This window comes from Carassius gibelio, chromosome A20, assembly GCF_023724105.1.
Source record: "Carassius gibelio isolate Cgi1373 ecotype wild population from Czech Republic chromosome A20, carGib1.2-hapl.c, whole genome shotgun sequence".
NCBI lineage: Eukaryota > Metazoa > Chordata > Actinopteri > Cypriniformes > Cyprinidae > Carassius > Carassius gibelio.
This window is the reverse complement of record NC_068390.1, coordinates 18,101,778-18,116,058: the sequence shown is the minus strand read 5'-3', so window position 1 is coordinate 18,116,058 and position 14,281 is coordinate 18,101,778. Positions and strand designations below refer to the sequence as shown.

General features: G+C 39.7%; 2 protein-coding genes across 2 annotated transcripts; one reads left to right on the top strand and one right to left on the bottom strand.

The window, feature by feature from the left end:
* Window positions 1-193: 193 nt before the first annotated feature.
* Window positions 194-5,165, top strand: LOC127938251 (cleavage and polyadenylation specificity factor subunit 3). The gene is made up of 18 exons (XM_052534704.1): window positions 194-400; window positions 603-666; window positions 747-844; window positions 924-1,052; window positions 1,154-1,331; window positions 1,413-1,502; window positions 1,659-1,809; window positions 1,887-2,062; window positions 2,176-2,334; window positions 2,418-2,564; window positions 2,635-2,787; window positions 3,613-3,721; window positions 3,816-3,914; window positions 3,982-4,076; window positions 4,165-4,252; window positions 4,428-4,494; window positions 4,576-4,672; window positions 4,761-5,165. The coding sequence occupies exons 1-18, from the start codon at window positions 330-332 to the stop codon at window positions 4,860-4,862; spliced, it is 2,073 nt and encodes a 690-aa protein (XP_052390664.1). The 5' UTR covers window positions 194-329; the 3' UTR covers window positions 4,863-5,165.
* A 2-nt stretch (window positions 5,166-5,167) lies between these two features.
* LOC127938250 (disintegrin and metalloproteinase domain-containing protein 17) lies at window positions 5,168-14,103 on the bottom strand. The gene is made up of 20 exons (XM_052534702.1): window positions 13,789-14,103; window positions 13,515-13,687; window positions 12,498-12,630; window positions 12,275-12,408; window positions 12,096-12,184; window positions 11,831-12,020; window positions 11,459-11,586; window positions 11,074-11,160; window positions 10,883-10,993; window positions 10,126-10,270; window positions 9,905-10,000; window positions 9,683-9,831; window positions 9,388-9,587; window positions 9,085-9,188; window positions 8,007-8,141; window positions 7,784-7,914; window positions 7,586-7,664; window positions 7,419-7,507; window positions 6,890-6,946; window positions 5,168-6,802 (listed from the first exon to the last, which is right to left on the bottom strand). The coding sequence occupies exons 2-20, from the start codon at window positions 13,600-13,602 to the stop codon at window positions 6,419-6,421; spliced, it is 2,529 nt and encodes an 842-aa protein (XP_052390662.1). The 5' UTR covers window positions 13,603-13,687; window positions 13,789-14,103; the 3' UTR covers window positions 5,168-6,418.
* Window positions 14,104-14,281: the final 178 nt, after the last annotated feature.

Below are 14,281 nucleotides of genomic sequence, written 5' to 3'. Positions count from 1 at the left end.
ATATATATATATATATATATATATATATATATATATATATATATATATATATATATATATATATATATATATGTATACTTTTTTTCTAGCCTAATTGAGCTTGTGTAATTGTGACAGACTATTTAACTATACGCTTTAGCTAACTTTTGTTCTTTTTCTTTATTTTCCCTCCGAACTTTTATTTTGACTTATTCATGACTACACACCGGAAGTACTTTTGTCATGTCCATAGTGCGTGGTTTTCAGTGCGCATGGAGGTTGTCTATTATTATTATTAGAAATATCGATGGATAAGTAACACTAAGTTAAACGTAAAATACATTAAAAGCATGGCTACAAAACGTAAAGCGGATGTCCCAGTTCCTGCAGAAGAGAGTGATCAGCTCCTCATAAGACCGCTGTGAGTTCAGTTCATTCAGACTGCGTTCAACAGTAGTTCTGTTCTGCGCCAAATGTTTTGTTTACTTACTGTTTGACTTACAGTTTGCAAATAATAAAACAATATTTACCTGGACCAAAAGGACATTAAAGATGTTTTGCACCCGTGTTAATCCTTTCTCTGAGTACTGTAACTGTGATCTTTACTGTGATGTTTCTAACAGAGGAGCTGGTCAAGAGGTGGGCAGGTCCTGTATCATCCTGGAGTTCAAGGGTCGTAAAATCATGGTAAACACAATTTTGTGCGCTGTCCTACTTTTGATGGATTGTATTGACAGATGTGTTTTTGACATGTTATGTCTTTGCAGCTGGACTGTGGCATCCACCCTGGATTGGAGGGCATGGATGCATTGCCTTACATTGATTTGATCGACCCAGCTGAGATTGACCTGCTCCTCATCAGCCAGTGAGTCCCATTCTCTAAATAAAAGATATGAAGTCATTGCCATCTAACTATATGTTAACCACCAATTTTTGTCTGGCAGTTTTCACTTGGACCATTGCGGCGCCTTGCCATGGTTTTTACAGAAGACGAGTTTCAAAGGGAGGACTTTCATGACCCATGCCACCAAAGCCATTTACCGCTGGTTGCTTTCAGACTATGTGAAAGTCAGGTACACCAAAGCTTTTGTTTCAATAAAACGCCCCTTTAACAGTTAATTTTTTTTATACAGAGCCAGCTCTAATATATTGTCTGGTTTCCTTGTTCTTGAAGCAACATCTCAGCGGATGATATGCTGTACACTGAGACCGATCTAGAAGAAAGCATGGACAAGATTGAGACCATCAACTTCCATGAAGTGAAGGAGGTGGCCGGCATCAAGTTTTGGTGCTACCATGCAGGTCATGTTTTGGGAGCAGCCATGTTCATGATCGAGATTGCAGGAGTGAAGGTCGGTGAAGTTTATTCATTCAGATCTTTTCAGCAACACTCTCACACAGTTTGTGCTAATGATCATGGTCATTCTCTTCAGCTACTGTACACAGGAGATTTCTCCCGTCAAGAAGACAGACATCTCATGGCAGCTGAGATTCCCAGCGTCAAACCAGACATTCTGATCACAGTGTGTACTCGATCCTATGCTGGCAATATGATTTCTTTGTGCAGAGTTCAACAAATGATGTTCTTCTCTGGCCCCACCACAAACACTCTTTACTTGTTACTGACCTTTTATTTACAAAATAAATTAGTTACACCATCTTCTTTTCTATTCGTGTAGGAGTCTACATATGGCACGCACATTCATGAGAAGAGAGAGGAGAGAGAGGCTCGTTTCTGTAACACAGTCCATGACATAGTGAACCGCGAGGGCCGCTGTCTCATCCCCGTGTTTGCTTTGGGTCGAGCCCAGGAGCTGCTGCTCATTTTAGGTGAAGTCCAGTAGTCCAGACTCTCAGCCTTATCATCAATAATGCCTTACTGAACTTCTGCATGTCCTCTATTTCAGACGAATACTGGCAGAATCACCCTGAACTCCATGACATTCCCATCTACTATGCCTCATCCCTGGCAAAGAAGTGCATGGCTGTGTACCAGACCTATGTGAACGCCATGAACGACAAGATCCGCAAGGCCATCAACATCAACAACCCGTTTGTCTTCAAGCATATCAGCAATCTCAAGGTCTTCAAAATCTGGGAATAATAGACCAGGCAGAGCTTAGATTTGAGCTTGGCTTAGTCATTCTGTTAGTTGCTCTTGCTTGCTTTTTAAAAAACTTGTGTGTTCTCCTCCAGAGCATGGACCATTTCGATGACATTGGCCCTAGTGTGGTGATGGCATCTCCAGGTATGATGCAGAGCGGTCTTTCCAGAGAGCTTTTTGAGAGCTGGTGCACCGACAAGAGGAACGGTGTCATCATAGCAGGTTATTGTGTGGAAGGCACGCTCGCCAAGGTGAAGCTCCTTGATCTCCAGCCACAATATCACCTCAGATCAGCATCAGCATTAAACCTGCCCTAACCCTGTTTTCTCTTCAGCATATCATGTCTGAGCCAGAGGAGATCACCACCATGTCAGGACAGAAGCTGCCGCTGAAGATGTCCGTGGACTATATCTCCTTCTCTGCTCATACGGACTACCAGCAGACCAGCGAGTTCATCCGAGCTCTGAAACCTCCTCATGTGGTAAGTGATGGTCATGGCAGCAGGTCATCAGGTTCTAGATCAGGTGTCATGTTATTGTTGTGGTTTTCAGATCCTGGTCCATGGAGAGCAGAATGAGATGGCTCGACTGAAAGCGGCTCTGATAAGAGAGTATGAGGACAATGATGAGGTTCACATTGAGGTGCATAACCCTCGTAACACTGAGGCCGTCACGCTGAACTTCAGAGGAGAGAAACTGGCTAAGGTGAGACCGCAGCTGTCTCTTCAGTTTTCCCCGTTTTGCTCGCTCATATCCGCAATTATGCTGGGTACACACCAGAAGATAATTAGGCTGATTTTGGGCCGATTTCCCCCCTTCCGACAATCCTAGCTATGTCCCCGGATTATCTTGATGGTTCTACAGATGATTTTATCAGATTTTCCCGTGGTGTGAGGTGTGTTAAGTGTGTCCGAACCTGATCGGAAGAACGTCTGAGCCGCCCCGATAGCGAATCAAATTTGAAAGTGGAAATCACAAAGTGAAATTGATGTGGACAGCAGAGATGGAGGATCAGCTTGTTGATTTGTGGCAACGGCACAAATGTTTATACAACGTGTTGTGTATAAAGTTATTCCAAACACTATCATTGCAATGTCTTCCTGTATATCATCTGCCATGCTTATTCTGAAGTCTCTCGAGATTTCCTGTGTTCACAGTCGAGACTCTGGTTGAGAATCTGTTCATGTGTGAGGTACTGTCTTTGTCACATCATGGCACACCACACACTATAGGAGCAAAACGGTTAAATCTAGGATTTTTTATCCTCATGTTTGTGATCCATTACATTTCGAAAATCTTATAAGATGTAAAAAATATTTTGGTGTGTACCCAGCATTAGATCCAGCTACTGTAGTAGTTAGTCAAAATAATAATCAAAAACCGTTCTTCTGCCAAGTTAAATGATTGATTAGTTTCATCCTGACTATACTAACATTTTTCTTTAGATTTAATGAACCCTTAATGAAACATCTTGAACTCTTTCTTTCTTTTTGTTATTATTTACATATATATTTTTTTTGGTCTTTTAAGGTGATGGGCTCTCTTGCGGATAAGAAGTGTGGGCAGGGTCAGCGGGTGTCGGGCATCCTGGTGAAAAAGAACTTCAGTTATCACATCCTCGCCCCCTCTGACCTCTCCAGTGAGCTGGTGTTTGTGATCACTTCAGGTGTTTCATATATGTCTGAGTGTGCGGTTCTCACACCTGCTCTTTTGTTTTTTTCTTTATGATGCAGATTACACTGATCTGGCCATGAGCACAGTGAAACAGACTCAAGCCATTCCCTTCACCGGCCCTTTTCCCTTGCTTTTGAGTCAGCTACGGCACCTGACAGGTGTGTATACCTCTGTGTGTTTTGGTGATTTCATATGTGGTGCTCATCATGCGTGCGTTTGTTATAGGTGATGTGGAGGAGATTGAGATCTCGGAGAAGAGCACGCTGAGAGTCTTTAACAGCATCACGGTGGTTCATGATCAAAACGTGGTCTTGTTGGAGGTGAGGCGGCACAGCAGTCATTCACACACCAGTCTGAAATGACTCGGGTTGATTGTGTGTCTGTGTGTCTGTCGTGTTCTTCCTCTAGTGGTTTGCCAATCCTCTGAATGACATGTACGCTGACGCCGTGACCACAGTGGTGCTGGAGGTGCAGTCAAACCCTAAAGCTCAGAAAGGTGGATGCTTTTTACCAGCTTAACGGCTCTTATGCTCTCATTTATTTCCATTCTTCCTTTCTCTTTTCATTGTCTTTCTTTGTTGCTTTCTTCCCGTTTCTTGCTTGAATGGATTCCTTTATTTCCTTCATTCCATCCATCCGTCCCATCTTTCTTTCTGTCTTTTTCATTGTAGCTGTTCAGCCCCAAGAAAAGAAGGTGGATGTGAGTGTTTTCCAGAGCAGATTGCTGAAAATGTTCCAGTAAGTTCATCCTCGCAGCACTCGGCTTACTGTCAGTGATATTTATGATGAACAAAATTCTGTTTCTGCATCAATCTGCAGAGACATGTTTGGAGAAGAATGTGTCGACTTTAAAGACAAGAACTGTCTCGCTGTAAGTGTCGATGGGAAAACTGCCTTCATCGACTTGGAAACCCGAGTAAGCACAACACTCTCTGATCCGTACACACTTATGTTTTATGGGAAGACAAGTCTTCTTATTCTTGTCTTTTGATATTTGTGCTCAGACTGCAGAATACGAGGAGGCCAATTCTGAAGATGATTCTCTCAGAGAAATGGTGGAGCTCGCTGTACAAAGGCTGTATGAAGCCATGAACCCTGTCATGTGAGATGGGTTTTTCATTCGCTTAAGGAACTTTTGTGATCAGGGTCCATCTAATTTGAACTACTTCAACCAGATACTGGACGGGCCAAAGCACTTGAATTGAACCATTGAAATGAAGTTAAAATCAAATGTAAAACAGTTAAAGGTAAATGTTTATACTGTGTGCAGTCTCTTTCAATTCTTGTATGTAGTGACCATTTAAAGTCCGTTTTTTTGTTTTTTTTTATTTCACATTTTTATGTTTAGGAAAATGAGCTGTAATTTCAGATCCAATCTACTGATTTAATAAAAGAGGTCTTTGAGTCGAGCTGAGGTTGACACTTTATTTAAAAATGAAGGCTTGCAAAATATACCAAGTTACGCAAATATCTAACACACCGATACAAAACACTGTCTTAATATTCAATACTTTCTCTCTTGTCCCGTCACAACATTGTGAGGAAACATGCAGTCGGAGTATTACGGGCACGTTTCTTAACAAAAAAAAAAAAAAAAGTTTCACAGGATTTGACACCAGAGAATAAAAGCACGCTTTCAGGGTTGGATGACGTAATAAGATCTAGTACGTAGAATTGACACTAGTATTTTACAAGATTAGCACCGATACATTCCCAATTACCTTGTTGAACAAGATTCAGAATAAAAGTGACAGTGTCATACTCCCTTTTTGAGTTTTCCTTGTAGATTATATAACAAAACACAGAGTAAACAAAGATTTCACAATACAAATAAAAAAACAAACAAATAAAATACAAGGCACTTTGGATGCTGATCTCAAAGCAGTGTTCATCAGTTCATGAACATCATGAACATTGTCTAACTCGTCTGTCTTTTGATTTTACTAATGACTTTGGTGTCTCATATAAAGCCAATGAGCCAAAACCTTTCTCATTTACCAAATACTGTATCTGTAACAGCTGCTGGTACAACTGATTCCAGAACAATAGAAAGAAGAGACGATATCTGAAAATATCAAATTCCCCTAAAAAGTCAGATTGTCTTTTGCAAACAGTTAAAAGGAAAAACACAAGCTTGTGTTCTACAGAGAATACGAAACAATTTGCTGGTGAGTGTCAAGAGCACATAGATGTAAAATATAACCGGTATATTCATAACATAATGGTTCTCATGATTTGTTTGCAACCTCCAAGACAAAAACAGACATGTAAACGTCTTCGTATTGGGCAGTCAAGCTGTAACAATCTATAACAATGAAGCTGGTCATGTGTAGATAATGCTGATGAGTGACATCCGGTGTGTTTGTTTGTGTGTAAGTGCATATTGCTTAATCCTAACAGGTCGGAGTTACTATCAAATGCCTAGTTATTGAATCATTACAATTTAGTGATCCAGTTGCAGCAATAGTATACTGAGTAAACTATCCCTTTAAAACATACTGCATTCTGGTTATTTTTAATACTGGTGCTGTTAGCACACATTGCAGATCAATGATTATGTATCGCTTGTTCTGCTCAACTTTGAGCATTCCCAATCATATTCCCTTAGAATATTCTTCAATCATAGTCACATTTTTTCCACCATTCATTTATACAATTGCACTTAACATTCAGTCTCCTTGCTATTACTCCGTCCATGTCTCTTTACTCTGAAGGACATGGCATTCTCTCGGTTCTCTGTCAGATCGTCAAAGGAGCGTGACGCGGAGCCAGAAGTAGGGAAGTCTTCTCCCAGGGCTTGTTCATCCAGGTGGGAATCATAGCTGGGATCTTCTTGGATGGTGGCCATGCGTTGGGGCTCTATTGTAGGGAGAGGATTTGGGGTTGGAACTGGAGCTGGAGCCACCTGAGAGACGGAGACCGGGGGTGTGCTGGTCTGCAGAGGTCCAGACGTCTGGAAGCGTGGCACTGCTGAGGAGCCTGAGGATGTGGGTGGTTTGAAGATCCGCACTGAGGCTGATTCTAGACTGCTCAGGAGCTCTGCATTCTAGAACAGCACATAACCAGTGTCATTGGTTACACTTCATAATAGGTTAAAGAAAATAATCTTTTCGGTTTTCTGATTGGTACTTACACTGGGGTAGAAGAGTGATTTTGTGTTCAAATGATACTGCTGGTCAAGTTTCTTATCCTAGACAATGAAATACAGGAATGATGTTGACAAAAACTGTTTTAGGAATGGTCCTGTCATTATTGCAACTTCAAATATATTGCATTTAATATATGAAATATGTATTATCAGTGCTCTTTTGCTTTGAAATCAATCAAGTTTTTCTCAAATTTTGCACTGAAGCAAGTGAAATTTGTTAAATCAGACCGTCTTCTAAGAGTCCGATTTAGATTTTCTCTTGGTGTAAATAGACATTTAGCCTGTGATTCATTTCAACTTTTTATGGTCCAAAAAATATATTTAGTTTTGCTTTTGGTGTAAATAGACATTTTGTTTGTGATTTATAAAAAATATTTATAGTTCTTGCAGGAAGCAAGATATCCCTCTGATTATGTTTTATTTTTCATTTCACTTTCAGTGTAAATAGACCTTTTGTCTGCAATTCATTTCACTTATTCGTTTCACTCTTGGCATAAATAGTCCTTTGACTCACCACACAATGGACCAGAATGCTGAGAGGGATCCAGAAAAGCAGTGAAAAGACCACCACTGAGCCAACAATGTTATCAGCCAGAAACTTCCCTGAGAACACAGACACAGGTCTCATTCCTCCACTGGATGTCAAGTGAGAAAAAATCACTGTGTTCACAGATAACTTACCAAAAGTATTGATGTCCAACTTATCAATGAAATCCCACAACCTCTCAATAACATCCTGGACTTGTTTATTGCATTTGCCCTGGGAAATGAGAGGAAATGTTTTAATAATTGAACGCAAACCATTTCCACTTGTCAACTGGAAAAGCTTTAATAGACGTGTCTTTACATAACTGTAAAGTATGCTGTAAAGTCACTCACCACTCCATCACAAAAGCCCACAGTGCAGGGTTTGCCTTTCCGCAGATAGAGGTGGTTACCCTTGTCATTCACATAAGGAGCACAGACCGCATTCTTATCCCTACAGCACACCTTACAAGAGTTGACTGTCTCTGAAAAATGACATACAGGAAAAGTAAAAAAGGTCATATTTATTTGAGACCGATGTTACAACAGTATTAGCGTTATCAGCAGGTCTGTTTACCATTGCATGCACACGACTTCAGGTTCTTCACAGCTTCACAGAACGGGATGCACTCTCCGTTCAGACACCGGCCATTGTCCACACAGATGGTCTCGTCAGGGAGGTTCTCTGGAGGAGGGCACTCATTGCTGTTTCCTGTAAGAAGCGAAGAACAACAGACTTTCAGTGAGGACAAAGGGCTAGACAAATGCAGTCAAAGTTCATCAGTAAGGAATTTTGCTTAAAGAAAAATAGCCTGTCTGTAGCAGATTTTTGTGCATTGCAACACCGTTTACATGACATTTAAGCACATTTTCTTACCAAGTTTTCATTACCATAATGCACCTGCAAATTTACTTTCAAAATCTTTTGCAATTCTCATTATACAGTCATAAAATCTCAACTATACCAACTACTGGAATGGTATAAAAATATTTCCTAACTAAATATAATACAGCATAATTTCTTTGCATTTCAAAGGGAATGGAATATATATATATATATATATATATATTTATTATTATGATATTAAGTGCCTTCATAATGCAAAATATTTTACCACAAAAACCTATAAAAAAAATATACATGCAATTTTATATATATATATATTCCTAACTGTAAAATCTATCTGTTGATTCTGGGCTGAAATATGACCTACACATATTACTGACAGGTCACATGAAATTTACACACAAACAGGATTATAATATATTTTTAAACTTATTCTCAAGCAGTATTGTTGTTCTTAAAATCTAGAAAAAATTGCTTTTCAACAATAAAATAAAATATAAATATAAGATGCTTAGAAATGTTGGCTTGGCAACTAACTGAAATAAGTTTAAGAAACAAATTAAAGCTACATAGAAATATATATAAAAAAGATCTAATTAAAATGACAAAAGCACATACAATTATTAAAGCAACCTAAACTGAAAATAAAAACTAATATTATAAATAAAGTTGATTCAAAATATTACTAAACACTACACTATAAACCATAAATAATACTTAAACTGTTCTCAATCTGAATTAATAATTTCCAGTTATATTCAAGTACATCCAATTATCTAAACTTGGAGCTTGTCAGCTTTTGCCTCACCTGTACAGTAAGAGCTACCCTTGCAAGTGGCATTCATTGGCTCCTGACACATCTTGCCCTGCTTCTCAAACATGCAGTCTTTGCAGCATGCACTGTTCCTGTCACTGGTGTAAAGAAAAAAAAATGACAAAAGTTACAGCATGGAACTGACATGAAAGAAACCCTGTGAGGTGTGAACGGATAATTCAACTTTTGGGATTTACAAGCGAGTAAATTACCACAGAATTTTCATTTAACGTGAACTGTCCCTTTAATTCAGCATCTCTGTGCATTTTTTCATGAGGCCACATGGAGGAGCTGTACCTGCACTGCACATTGGGCTGCAGTTTACAGTTTGACGTGCAGCAGCGGTCGCTGTTGAGGTGGAGCAGTCCGGGATCACACTCCTCACCTTCCTCCACCCGTGAGTTTCCACACACATTGCTGGTCCTCTTACTGAAGCAGGTGGAGGCCTTGGCCTTCAGTGTCTTTGCTATGGCGTTCTTACTGCAGGTTGAAAACAACTATAGAGGAGCACAAAAACATAACACTTACAAAATGATCATGTGACATTCAGAACAAGGACACCAAGCTGAATTCAAATCACCAAAGGACGTACTTTATTGTTAGAGTGGTCCCCGCTCACCGCGATGGGGTACATTACGTATCTGCCCCCCTGGTCTTCTCTGGGCGCGCAGTGCGGCATGTCATCTGGGTCATGAATGGCACCAAAGTTGTGACCAAGCTCATGGGTCGTAACCAAGTCCGCTTCCTGTTCGTATATATGGTCAGAAAATTGTTTTCCACATAAATAAATCAAGTAACATTTTTCGGACTTCACTTGCCTTGGTAAGAATGGTTTTCCCATAATTTTGAGTGCTGGTTAGTCCAGTGTTGAGGTATATATCACGGTTGTCATTTCCTGATGGAGGACACTCTTAAAACAGACAAACAACAACAACAACAACAACATATAACAAAACGTCTAAGTTTGCTGAAAACGTAAAACCAAATCAATACATCTATAATATGGTATATCTATATCTATAATATTGCACTCACTCTCAGAGCAAAGACCTCCAGGAAAGCCTGGTTTGGAAGGAGCCACGTACGCCAAGCCAAGTGTGCCTTCATCAAAATCCTGATATGTGAACAGATGAGCTAAGCACACCTCGGATGCATTATCTGCGATGTCAATGCTAAATTGCTGCAGGGGGAAGACAAAATGATTTTTTTTTACTACATTTATAGCACAGCGGTTTAATCCTGACCTTAATCTCAAGGCAAATCAGGAACTCTAAATTCCCTTGGGAATTTCTAAAGCACAGTTATGGAACTGGTTTTCTATCTACAAGAAAGGTCTCTGGAACATTACATATCTGTACAATTTTACTGTACTTTTAATAAAGTAAATGCAGCCTTGGTGAAATTATATTTATCTTACTCGCATCATACTTTTGAATTTTTTTTAAATCACTCAGATTTAGAATTCACATTTTTTGAGGTATGACTATGAATCATTTCAAATGTGGAAGAAAATGTGAAAAAGTTAACCTCAGACTTATTTTAATCAAAACTCCCACATAAATAGGCTAAATGATGGTAATTCTTATAACATTTCCATTCTTTCTTTTTCCTGGTTCTCTGCCAAAAAGTTTGCAGGAAGAAATGGACAGCTAAAACACAATAAACAAGTCCTCAATAATATTCTTCACTTGCAAGTATACAAGCAGCTCTCATTGTTTCAAATTAGAAGAGAATACAGAGAAGACGCTCTCATTAATCGAGTCATTCGCTCCAACAGCTCCAGCTCGCTCACCTCCAGGAGCTTCTTGACGTCCCAGACATTTTTGCTCTTCACAGGAGTCCCTTCCATGTTGAAGTGGGCACCTCCCGGCTCTACTTCTGTGGGTGTCTTGTTAATTATGATCTGTAAGAGACAAATTTATGTTTCCTGCTCCAAAGTAGCATCTCGTTGGATCCCATGTTCCCTTAAAGAACCATGCTTACCTGCTGAATCTGAACTCCATAACCTTTAAACTCGTTATCCCAAGTTGTATTACGGTAGATGTCATCCACACGATCAATCAGCTCAATCTAAAACACATCCAAGGCAAATTTGTAAGACATCTGCCAACAATTTGATAAAACCCTCCTCTCAGATGACAGGTTTGAAATGGAAATGTAAGGTGCAATGCAATGATACTCAACCAGGGGACGGGGCCAACTTGGAGGCCTCAGCAAACTTTTAAGAGGGCAACAATATGACTTAAAATGATTCTATTCGAAGGTTGGGGGTAGGTAATGTTTATTGTTTTTAAAAGAAGTGTTTCATGCTCTTACCAACGCTGCATTTATCCCACCAAAAAGTAAAAGTAATATTCTATCTTTTTACCAGGTAGTTGAGGGTGGTGCTCTCCTCATTACGGCCCATGTATTTGAAAAAACGATAGTCGGCCACAAGCAGCAGAGGGCAGGTGTTCTTACTGTGGTCATGCGTCTGCCTTCTCTCTCTCAGGTGCGCTATGGAAGAGAAGCAATGGAGAGAAAAAGATGGAGAAAATAGACAAAGGGTGAGAAGATGGGAAACTTTACACATGGGTGACAAAACAACTGTGTAAAGAGGCGTCCCACATTACACTGTCTAGATTCAGCTCTGATAAGCAGGGGTGTCAGGTCTACTTTAAACCAGATGTGTTGTTACAGAGATTGAAATTTCAGGATTTGATAACATGTAAAACCTCGACAAATTCTCTCAAAGACTAACCATCCTCCTCCTCTTCATCTTCATATAGTGCTCTGGCTGCTCGCACACTTTCTGGAAGTATCTCGCTGGCATCTGCACTGATGTAGCCGCACACTTTTGGAGCCGCCAGCCGGCTCACGTTCCTGATGTCTTCAGAGCGATATACGAGCAGCCGATCGTCACCAGCGTTTTCCATAAACCTCCACAGTGGCTGAATGGTTTAAAAATCAATGTACTTCATTTGTTAAGGGGCATGAACTAATTCATATTTGTGATGCTATAATACCTCAATGTTGTATTCCGCTTCATCAGTAAGAATATGAGCAGTGAAGTCATTGTCGCCAATATGTGCTTGTACTCTGGAATTCTCCTCTCCTAGAAATCAAGGTAAAAAAACTACACATGAATGATTAGCTAGATTTTAAACATTTAGTGAGTACTTTAGATGTTAAAACACAGAGTTACCAATGACATGGCCAGTGAAGAAGTTTTCTCTCTGGACCTCGTACATCTCTTGAGCGCCGTTCTCTCCTACGATCACTGCCTTAAAATCATGGGTGAAGAGCTCTGTGTTGGTTGTCAGGTACAATTTGAAATGCCTGTGAAATATTTAGGAGAGTTTATCAAATGACTGAGCACTAATATTGGCGGTGACATTGCGTCATGGACATGGGTGATGAGTATTCACCTCTGCAATGCAGTGAAACCGAGAAGTCTTTCTGCATGCGTTTGCGACTGGACTTCTCTCTTACGAACCGAATGCTGTTGAAGACTGGACAGCTGAAGAACATCAAAGTCTGACAGCAATGAGCTGAGCTGGTCTGAAAGAAGCACAGGAAACAACTGTATACCTGTCACTAAATGAGATTCATTTAGTGAATTAAGTGAATTTACTGCTCAGAAAGATTTTCTCTCAACTATGGACACGAAAAAAAAAAAAAAAAAAAAAAGGTAATTGCGACTTAATTTCTTGCAATTCCAAGTCTACGTCTGACAATTCCCATCTTCCTAGAATTGTGAGTTTATGACACAGTTACAACTTTATTTTCTCAGTTGTGTTTATATCTCACAATTTTAAGTTACCATCTTGCTATTCTCACTTTTTCTTAAAAAAAATGGACATTTATATCACAATTCCTACATTTTTCTCTTAATTCTGAGTATTGCAATCACAACATTTCTTCTCAGGATTCTGTTTACATCTTGGAATTCTGACTTGCAATTTCAGGTTTGTATCTTGCAAATAATTCTGACTTTTCCTTAGAATAGTGAGTTTATATCTCACAATCCTGACTTCTTTTATTTGAACTCTGAGTTTATTTGTCAGAATTCTGAGTTTCTCTGTTAAGAGCAAAAGATCTAAAAAAAAAAAAAAAAAGAAGAAGAAGACTGGAATGGAACATAAAACCCCGAGTAAATGGGGTGGAAAAATAACTTTCACTACAGTCACGCAAATTTTCAGCCTTTGTGTTGTTTTGTGACATAGAAAACTCCTAAAAACGCTTTTGCAGTTTAGTTTCTCAAACTGTTTGCTGAAAGTCATTCCATTCAATGACAAAAACAAGGAGATCAGGGATTTGAAACGATACAGTAGGGGGTTTGAAAAAAGCGCAATATGCTATGACGGCGTCACCAACACAACACAATCTTTCAATGTACATGTATCCATAATGTTTTTAAATTATTCCCTTTCCCAACAACTCACCGTATTCGTCGTCTAGGACATCCCTAATGTGTCTCCTTGAGCATTCCGTCAGGAAAAAAGACGCCAGAAAGAAAACGATGCGTTTCATGGCGAGGACGTTAATACACAACACAGCACTTCACACAGCAGCGGCGTTTAATCCCATGGATTACCAATCCGCTTGAGATCAACATCTGGACATGGCCAAACAAATGCACACGCTCACATCTGGCTGGGTAAAACAAAGCCACAAAGTATCAATCGAGTATCAAAGAAGAAAAACAAAAACGCTCACTTCAAAACGCTCTCGTCCATGTCGCCTTAAGTTATAAAGAAAAATATAGATTCACTCAAAACCAAATCAAGCCAACATCTGAGTGCGGTGAAATACCCGGAAGTATTTAATGTGGGATGGCTAGATCAGATTCACGCGCCAGGAAATGACTATTAACTTTATCTAGAGATCGTGTTGATGGCGTTTTTAAAAGACTGATTTAAAGGGTTGATTTAAAATTCACGCGTGACTCTACACTGGACATTTTAAATGGGTTTTAGTCAGTGTATCCGTGAGTTAGGTAAGAGGATAAACTCTCGGGCTGTGTCTCAAACCTTGTATGCGGTCTATATCATCAGCATTTGTTCGGCGTCACAGTCGTGAGAGCGTGTCTAGGTAGAGAGCTCACTTGGTTTTGAGCACAGCCTCGGTCCGGACACTATTTTTAAATTCTTACCTCAAACACCATGCAATTCAGACCAGTGGAGGACAGTAGCCTATACAAGCAGGCGTA